Source organism: Coffea arabica, chromosome 11c (genome assembly GCF_036785885.1).
Source record: "Coffea arabica cultivar ET-39 chromosome 11c, Coffea Arabica ET-39 HiFi, whole genome shotgun sequence".
Lineage (NCBI taxonomy): Eukaryota > Viridiplantae > Streptophyta > Magnoliopsida > Gentianales > Rubiaceae > Coffea > Coffea arabica.
In genome coordinates, this window is record NC_092330.1 from 26,348,302 (window position 1) to 26,358,119 (window position 9,818).

Here is a 9,818-nt window from a genome sequence, read left to right on the forward strand (position 1 = left end):
ATTATTTTTACCCTTCATTTATTTTTCTTTTTCTTTTAGTGGCTTGTCATGCCACTCCACCCTATTACGATTTTAGGCGACCCACTTGGACATGTGATCGTATCATGACGTGTGCATAGCATGATCCGAGTCGGTCACTCGATCTTCCGCTTTAAACTTTAGGTTGATGACCTATTAGTTTTTAGTCGAAGGTTGAGGTTTTTTTTAGATTCGCCCAGACGGGTAGCCGTAACACGACGTGTGCGTAGCAACGTCTGGGGAATCGCTCGAGCCACCGACAAGGAACCTTGGGAGTGATGACCCTTGGTTTCCAAGTCTGAAGGCTCGGGGACCTGAGGTTATCGAGTCTAGATGCATTAGTGAACCCTAACCTCATGCATCCATTTTAGCTTGCCTAGGGTAGAGTCAGCCATACCCTATTAGGGACACTATTCACGAGGGGAGGGGTCCAACCCCTTTCTTCTTTTTATTGCTTTATTTCCTTGTGTTGATTTCGTTGCTATAATGTGTTATGTGTATTTATCTGACTGCGCTAACTTTTCTTGATTCTGTGCCCCCATTGCATTCACAAACATTAGCAAATAAGAGGTCTGGCATGACCTCCCTTTAGGACCTACCCTTGTAGATAGGCTATTGCACGTTTGAAAATTGTGGTACATTTTGTTCATAAATTAATAATGTCATACCATTTTAGGCCTACCCTGGCAAATAAAGGGTTCCTTAGGTCACGTTTCATTTCGAATTGCATATTTACATCGCTTTAATAAATGGCATCATGCATAACCCTAGAAAGGGAATGCCACATAGGGGATCCCGTGTTAAGGAATAAGCCGCCTTATGTCTCGGATACTTAATCCAAGGAGACTTGCACGTTTACATTTTTTGTACCATCCAAAGAGGTAGTGCACAAGGTAAGGTAGGATCCGATTGTCTTCATAAGAGCGATTTTTGGAATATGAGCGTCTAATAATCACTTTTTTGGCCATTTTATCAAAGTTGGTAAAAATCCTTTGCGTAAAAGGACATTAATTTGAAGAAATTCACAAGCAATTCCTCCCTGTTGAGACGATTAATAAATTGAGGCCAAATCGTGATTTTAGAAGGCTCATAGACTAATTTTTTCAAACCACCAATGGCCAGATGATTCAATCAATCCTTTTTGTCAATCAATTTTGAATAAATCATTCCTTTGACCAATTTACCCTTTTTAGGGTCATTTGACCAATTTACTCTTTTCTGGGTCACCTGGTCGATTTTGAATAAATCGTCAATTCATTTGACCAATTTACCCTTTTTAGGGTCATTTGACCAATTTACCCTTTTCAGGGTCACCTGATCGATTTTGAATAAATCATCAATTCATTTGACCAATTTACCCTTTTTAGGGTCATTCGGCCGACTTTTGAATAAATCACCAATTTCATTCAATTCATTTGATTAGTTAGGGCATTTTTGTCGATTTTCGATAAATCATCAAGTTCATCCGATTCATTGGACCAGTTTACCCTTTTAGGGCGATCTGGTCAATTTTGAATAAATTTTCGATTTCATTCAATTCATTTGACCAATTTCATTTTTGAATAAAATTCTCAATTCCATTTGATCAAGTTCCTTTTTTTAGAATGATTTGGTCCATTTTGAGTTCCACTCAATTCATTTGACTAGTTTCCCTTTTTAGGGTAATCTGGTCGATTTTAAATAAATGGTCAATTTCATTCAACCCATTTGACCAATCAGGGTTTCAATGTCAATTTTAAATTGGGAAGCTTAGTCGATTTTTGAGAAAACCATCCATTGCATCCAGTCATTTGATCAATTAGGGTTTTGACCCGTGATTCACTGAGAAATTTTATCAACAAATTCCATATCTCTTCGATAGGAAGTTCGTCAAGGTCAAACCCGTGTGTTTTTGCAAGTTCTTGTATCGATCAAAAGTGATCAATCCCTTCGGACGAGGTTCTCATTTTGACAAATGTCTTTCGTCAATCCAATTGACCAAATTTTCAAAATTATTTTTCACTCAATGAGTTGATCAGATCCATCAGGTATGGTATAGTGCCTACCTCAGAGGATTGCATTTTCATTCTAGGCCTACCCTTGGCACAAAAAGGGTTCCCCCCATAGGACATGCATCCGAATTACTTTAATTGTTACTAACTCCTGTCTTTTCCTTTTTCCTTTTTCTTTTCCTTTTGACAGCAATCAATCAAGAAGGGTATCTAATAAGGGTTTTCCTACATTCTCAGGTAGTATATAGTTACCCGAAAAAGCCCCATTATCACCCGATCGCGTAACCGAGCTTCAAGAGATAGTGTAAACATGAGTACCCATCCAGAATCATCTGATAGGCCCGCAAATACATCACCGACTGACTTGACAAATCTGGGAGATCAACTGCGTGAAGTTCTAAACCGATTTAATGAGCTGAGCGGTGGAATGATGGCCCAACGGCGAGTAATAGATCAATTGGTAGCTAGTGGTGCTAGCGGTGAACAACATGAGCCCCTACCTCCTGGCCAATCTGAACCACAACCCATATTTTTACCTTATGTTCAAACCTCTGTTACTTCACAAGTCATAAACCCACCTGAGGAAGTCTTTACTTATCCCACTCATGGCCCACAACCTGCTTATGCACCTTACATCCAAACTAACCCTCCTCATGTCCAAATTCCCCAAAATTATCCGCCAATTACTATGAGCATGCCATTCGAGCCACAGGGACCTTATTATTACTCTACCGCTGAGCCATTCACCCTAGATACCGCTGTTCAAGGGAAAGTTGAAACCGGGGAGTCATCCGCACCGGTGGATAAGAATTTGCTAAAGCGATTGGATCGGTTTGAGGAGTTCATAAGGAAAAGCCAAGGCTTGAACAAACAAGGAGGTTTAGACTACAACGAGCTGTGCCTATTTCCGGATATGCAATTGCCCATGGGTTTCAAAACGCCCAAGTTTAGCAAGTATGATGGAACGGGCAACCCCAAGACGCACCTCCGAATGTTTGCCAACAAGTTGGGCAAACCAATAGATGACGAGAATCTACCAGTTCGTTTGTTTCCCGAAAGTTTAGAAGGTGATGCATTGGACTGGTATTCCAATTTGAAACTCGAGGATATGAGGACGTGGCTGGACTTATCAACTGCTTTTGTAAGGCAATACGAATACAATTGCGAGCTGGCTCCAACGAGGACCACATTGGAAGGAACCAAGAGGAAACCATCCGAGGACCACAAGACATATGCGAAAAGATGGAGGAAATTGGCCGCCAAGGTGGAACCCCCTATGATTGAAGATGAGATTGTTCGTACGTTCATCAAAGCTCATGATCCGCCCTACTTTGAGGAGATTTTTCGCATGACCGGGTGTTCATTTGCAGCAATTATCAATAAGTTGGAGGAATATGACGAATACGTCAAAGCAGGGAAAATTGTCAATGTATCAGCTTTAAAATCACAGTTGGACGCCTTGCAAGGTCAATGTAATAACAGAAGGGAGCCTCAACTCCAGAAGAAAGAGGAGGAAACTACTTTTGTGTGGGGCCAAGGACCATTTTCAAGACCCAGATCCCAACGTTACCAGACGTATTCATTTCGCTACCCAAACTCACGCCCTGTTTACCATACTACCACTAATCACCCTCGACCTCAGCCAAACCATGCAAGCCCACCTACAATATCCTTCCCAATGACTCAAAACAATCCTCAAATTCAACCTCGTCTACCTTATAATCCCAGACCTGCTCTACCAAACCAACAGACTTACAACCCTCCTCAAACCAATAAAATACAAAAACCTGGTCGATCTCGAACTTTTGCCAACTTAGACCGACCCATTGACCAACTGTATGAACAGCTCAAGGTTGCCGGTAAAATAGATGACATACCTCCTCCAGACTACTCTCGTCGAAGTCTCTCTTCTGGGTACGACCCTCAAGCCGCGTGTGCCTACCATTCTGGAGCGCCCGGTCATTCGACCAGTAACTGTTGGGTACTAAAACATAAGATCCAGGACATGATCGAAGCAGGAAATATAGTGATTAAGGAAAAGGGAAGAACAAGGACCGAACATAAGTACGAATCCTTTTTCTGAACACAAGGACACTTTTGAGGCATTTACCACCAGCAAGGAAATTTGAAAATCCTGGAAATGGCTGAATTAGTGAGGTTCCTCTTGAAGGGAAGTTTTGATAAATTTGGGGAGTTGTTTTGGTTTGAAACCAATGAAAATCGTTCATACATGTGTCTTTTGTTTAAATATGTTTTTTGTAAATAGTTTTCAATCAAGTGACTGCTAAAGACACGTTTCATGATATTAAGTTTGGTTTTCGTCTGGAAAGTCAATAAAATGTACAGTCTTATATATATTGTGACTTACACATTCTTTTCAGATGGCCCAGAATAAAACCGCTTGACCCTTTGGATATCACTGTTCAGAAATTTGATGGCAGCGATCTCATAAATGTGAATTTGAATTTCAAAAATGAGAGGAGTGGGGAAGAGGCATCCGAAAATGTTTCAAAGAAGCCCGAATGGAATAAAAGAAGTTCAAGCCAAATCGTGATCAAAATTAGGAATAAGAAGCAGTTAAACACAGTCTATCGGGGTCAATATGATCAAGAGGATTGGTCTGTGATTACCATTAAAGGGTCAAATCATGACCATTCAGACAAGAAGGCAAAGCATTAAGGTGATTTTTATCAGTACAGAATGAAGCCATAAGGAGAGTTTGCCGCAAATTGGTAAGGTGCTCTTATCATCAAAAAGGTATCGCCGGGTGGAGCGCTTGTTCCCTCAGCCAATCAATTCGGAGATGTGTAAGAAATTTTCATCTGATAAACGAAAGTTTTCTTTTAGAATTAATGCGAAGAATGGAATGAAAGTCAGGCCCTCTTCTTTTCCCATTAAGACATTATATCCCTAGTTATCCCTTTTGAGCCTTCAGAATAAAATACTTCATTTGGCAACCCCTGAGAATCGTAAACCCCACACTGGGGCAAGTTCGAGTTGAAAAGGAAAATTTCAAAAAGTGGAAAAGTGAAAAGCCACAAAATCAAAAGACAAAAGAAGAAAAGAGAACCTCAGTTCACAAATAAACTGGGGCAAATTTTTGAAAAGTTCAAAAATGGCAGAAGGCCGAAAAATCAAAAGGAGAAAGAAAATTGAGCATAAACTGGGGCAAATTCTGATTTAGCCCTAAAATGGGGTTGGCACAACAATGCGATCTCAGATTACTTAAACCACTCTTGAAATCTGCCTTCAAACCTTAACTTTTCTAAACACCCCACCAGACCCCGTTACAAAAGCCAAAAAGTCCTGGCTTCCGTTCTTGGTATTACCTCTTTTAAGGAAATTTTTCTAAGTCACATGGCAAATGATGTCAATACGCCTTCACTCACGTTGTAAGGGAAGGGGTTGTCGCACTGATGCCATTATCTCCTAAAACACATCTTTTTGAGTTGATAAAGGCTATTGGCAAGATTTGTTCATCAGGCGAAAATCCGAAAAGGGGACCTTTTGTTAAAAAAAAAAAAAAAGCAAAGAGAAAAAAAAGAAAAAAGAAGTGGGAATGGTCTTAGTGAAAACCTAGAAGGGCGCTAAGGTAGAGTTTCATGAGAAAAGTGAGGTTGGAATTAGAAAGCTGATGATTCGGTTCATTTGGGATTCCTTCTCGCATTATGTTTTTCTGTTGCCGACATTTTTTTTTTTTTTTTTTTTAAACAGACGGTCACTACGACCTTTTATTAAAAACCAATCAAAGTCCAAAGGAACAAGAACATCAAAGCCAAAGCGAAAAACCAACTAGCAAAGCCTATCTACGAAAGGAAAACCGGAAATTAGGAACCTGCTCCCTATCTAGCACAAAGAGGGACCGAGACAGACGTGGAAGAGAAATGAATGAAGGAAAGTCCAAATGCCCGCTACAAGTAACTCCTACCGCTGCCAAAGAGTCAGCTACCGTATTTGCCTCCCGGAAACAATGGGAGAGGCGAAAGTCCAACGGCAAAATGTCACGGATCGCTCTGATAAGCGGCCGAACCGCCCATGGAATCGTGAAACTCCCTGCCACCACCCGTACCAAAACCAACGAGTCAGACTCAACCTGTACCATGGAGAAACCCAGCTGTTGACATAATTGAAGCCCTTGCAGCATTGCATAAGCCTCCGCCTGCAAAGAATCCACCAAAGGTAACTTGGCCGCAAACGCTCCAACGAACGACCCATCAGCCCTTCGAAGAATCCCACCAATTCCACTAGCACCAACTGTGGGCAAGGAGGACCCGTCAGTATTAAGCTTGACAAAATCACTTGGAGGGAATCCCCAAGTAACCAACGTAGACTTTAAAGGACGCTGGATCCCCGAAATAACGGACACAAGATCCCCAAGTTCGGGCGGAAGTGAACGCCCAGGAAACTTGATAGAACAAATAAGCGAGAGCTCTTGGAATATAGAAGAACACAACGTACGGACCGACCACTTAATGCCATCGAAACGCCATTTGTTCTTAGCCTTCCACAAAAACCAAAGAATGAGAATAGACAAAATCCTGTACAGCCACCGAACCGACAGCTTACTCACAGGTTGAGACCACCATGCCATACATCTAGGCCGATACCCACAAGAAGCCGGCGAAATCCCCAACCGAGACTCAAAGAATGACCAGATGGCCTGGGCCACCGAGCAGGAAGAAAACAAATGATCAGCCGTCTCCCGAGCAGCCAAGCACAACGGGCACTGGGAGGGGCCCGCAAACCGGCACCGTACACATAACACATCATCCAAAGGCAACCTACCAGAGAACAAACGCCAAGCAAAACAAGAAACCTTAAGTGGAATTGAGGAATCCCACAGCGAGCGGAATACCACCGACTTCACCCCAGCCCGACGGACCAGGTGATAAGCCGAAGCCATGGAGAAACAACCCGAGGATGTCAACTGCCAACAGGGCTGATCTGGTAAATCCCCAAAACACATAAAAGTCTCCCCCATCACCTCCAAAACCTCCGGTGGAAGGAAAGACGAGAGACGAGCCCAGTCCCAAGTCCCCTGAAGCCAAAAATCCCTAACCTTATGGTCAGAAGAGAGGGCTGGAAACCGCCAGGCAAGGGGGCCCAATCCGCTCCAATTATCCCACCAGAAATAACAATCTCCGAGAGAAACATCCCAACGGATCTGTAATTCCATCTGCTCACGTACTTGGAACATCCGCCTATAGATTGCCGAACTCGACGGACCCACTACCACCTGATTAGGATGACCTCCCCGGAGATACAAACCTGACAAAAACCTCGCCCACAAAGAGTCCTGCTGCCGAAAACGCCACCACAATTTACAGGAGAAAGCGTTAGAGATAGACTGCAACGATCTAATCAGGTGGAGGAGGGGGGTCTAGGGGTTGCCGACATTGAACTCAGGGCAGATGATATCTAAAGGGTCAAGCGTGGCATTTGTTTGAAGTCGGAATACTTTTGGTTTTTCAAGTGTACATTGTCGAATTTATAGATTCATTTCTTCAAAATTAATTTTCTTTCAATAAATGATTGTTTTCATGTTACAGAAATTTTTGTCCATAAATAGACAATTCTTTCATTTGTTACATGGTCTCATCTATCTTTTGGATTTATCCAATGGCAATCCCCCTGATTTATCGAAAATCCCTGGATACCAAGGGCCTTATTAGCATTGGAAATCAATGGAATTTGATCAGATCACAGAGCAAAGTTGAGTTTTCATAGTATCAAGGGGAAAACATCAAAGTACTCATGTTTACACATTTCTTGAAGGAGGAATAGATCAAATGGTGGTGGCATTATTTGTTCTTTCTTTTGCAGATTCATACGCGTTTCAAAGGACGAAACTGGAGCAACTTTTTGAATCGAGAAATGTCGCCCAAGAATTTTTATATGACTGAGGGGATCGGACCAAAGAAGAAGCGAATCAAAGTTTTAAGGAGGATCAACCCTGCCATAATGCAAATCAATTGATTGATGGAAATTGGGGCCAATTATTTTTGAAAAATTCTCAAAAATCAAACTTGAATTTACTTTCTTATTTCTCGACAAATTTCAATTTCTTGTTAATGAAATTTCAGCGCCCGCCGCGCACCCTTCCATTCCCCACTCTTGACGACCACATTTGATTCTATCACCGTTAGCATTGAGTCTATCTTACTAACGGGTGCGTTTCATCCTACCGCCGTTAGCATCGAGTCTATCTCACTAACGTGCGTGTTTTCATCCTACCGCCGTTAGCATCGAGTCTATCTCACTAACGTGTGTGTTTTCATCCTACCGCCGTTAGCATCGAGTCTATCTCACTAACGTGCGTGTTTTACTTCAACCGCCGTTAGCATCGAGTCTATCTCACTAACGTGCGTGTTTTACTTCAACCGCAGTTAGCATCGAGTCTATCTCACTAATGTGCGTGTTTTACTTCAACCGTCGTTAGCATCGAGTCTATCTCACTAACGTGCGTGTTTTCATCCTACCGCCGTTAGCATCGAGTCTATCTCACTAACGTGCGTGTTTTCATCCTACCACCGTTAGCATCGAGTCCATCTCACTAACGTGTGTGTTTCATCCTGCCACCGTTAGCATCGAGTCTATCTCACTAACGCGTGTGTTTTATTCTATCCTCGGCAGGACCGGGTTCTATCCCGTTGACCGCTTAGATCACGTTGGGCCTGGATTTGGTGCCGCCAACTTGACAAGATCACGTTGGGCCTGGACTTCGTGCCGCCAACTTCACAACATCCCGTTGGGCTTGGACTTCGTACCGCCAACATTTCATTGGGCAGGCTCGGGTTTAATCCCACTGACCAATTCATTACACTGGGGCAAATTATTTCGAAAAATCTCTCTCAGTCAGGAAAAATAAAAAAAAATCAAAAAAAATCAAAAAAATCAAAAATCAAAAAATCAAAGTCAAAAATCAAATCAAGTTCATCACGGCAGGCGCGGGTTTGATCCCACTGTCCGATGGTCAAGACATTTCATTTTCATTGCTACTGCAGTTGGGTTTGTCCCGCCAGTAAGCATTTCATTTTCATAGCCACTAGCCGTGGGTCAGTCCCACTAGTGAGCACAGTCCCGTTTAAGTTCTGTTCGGGTCAGTCCTGTCTAAATTCCTGTTCGGGTCAGTCTCGTGTTAAATTCCTACTCGGGTCAGTCCCGTTTTAAATTCCTGTTCGGGTCAGTCCCGTTTAAATTTCTGTTCGGGTCAGTCCCGTTTTAATTTTCTGTTTCGGTCAATCCCATTTCAACATTTTGAATAAGAGGTCAGTCCTTGTTTCAAGGGCGGCTATCGTTGGAATCATGCGCAGCCGAATAACACAGGTAAGTATTTGGTGTCTACTTTTTTGTCTCAAGTTTTTTCAAAACTCAGACAAAGAGGGGCAAACTGTAGACACCAAATTTTGAATAATTTTATGTAGCATCTATTTCATGATTTTCATTTTAGATTGCTTGCATTTTAGTTCGTTATTGTGTGTTTTGCACTATTAGTTGTTATGATATTTTAGTTTTATTCATTTTCGCCCTTTTAGTTGACCTATTTCATTTGCTATTTATTCTTATTTACTTTTGGTTTTAGTTTTTAGTTTTAGCTTTTAAGTTTAAAATTAGCATAGAGTTTTTAGGAAAAAGAAAAGGAAAACATCAAAAATATGTTTTAGTCATTTTATTTTTATTCAATGCTTTCTCGAAGAAAAAATGAAAATGAAAAATTATAAAAAAAAGGAGAAAAGAGAAAATTAAAGAAAAAGAGGAAAAAGAAGAAAAAGAAGAAAAATTCAAAAAAAAAAATAGGCTTTAGTTGGA

The 9,818-nt window shown here is 41.6% G+C and overlaps 1 protein-coding gene across 1 annotated transcript; it reads left to right on the top strand.

The window, feature by feature from the left end:
* The first annotated feature begins 2,319 nt into the window (after positions 1-2,319).
* Positions 2,320-4,688, top strand: LOC113715961 (uncharacterized). The gene is made up of 2 exons (XM_072070048.1): positions 2,320-4,073; positions 4,391-4,688. Exons 1-2 carry the CDS (start codon positions 2,320-2,322, stop codon positions 4,686-4,688), a joined length of 2,052 nt encoding a protein of 683 aa, XP_071926149.1.
* The last annotated feature ends 5,130 nt before the right edge of the window (positions 4,689-9,818 follow it).

Bases quoted from the DNA above. Each gene is read 5' to 3' on its own strand.
- LOC113715961 (XM_072070048.1), top strand. From the start codon at position 2,320: ATGAGTACCCATCCAGAATCATCTGATAGGCCCGCAAATACATCACCG. The intron at 4,074-4,390 runs GTACGAATCCTT...CATTCTTTTCAG, and splicing joins AGAACAAGGACCGAACATAA to ATGGCCCAGAATAAAACCGC.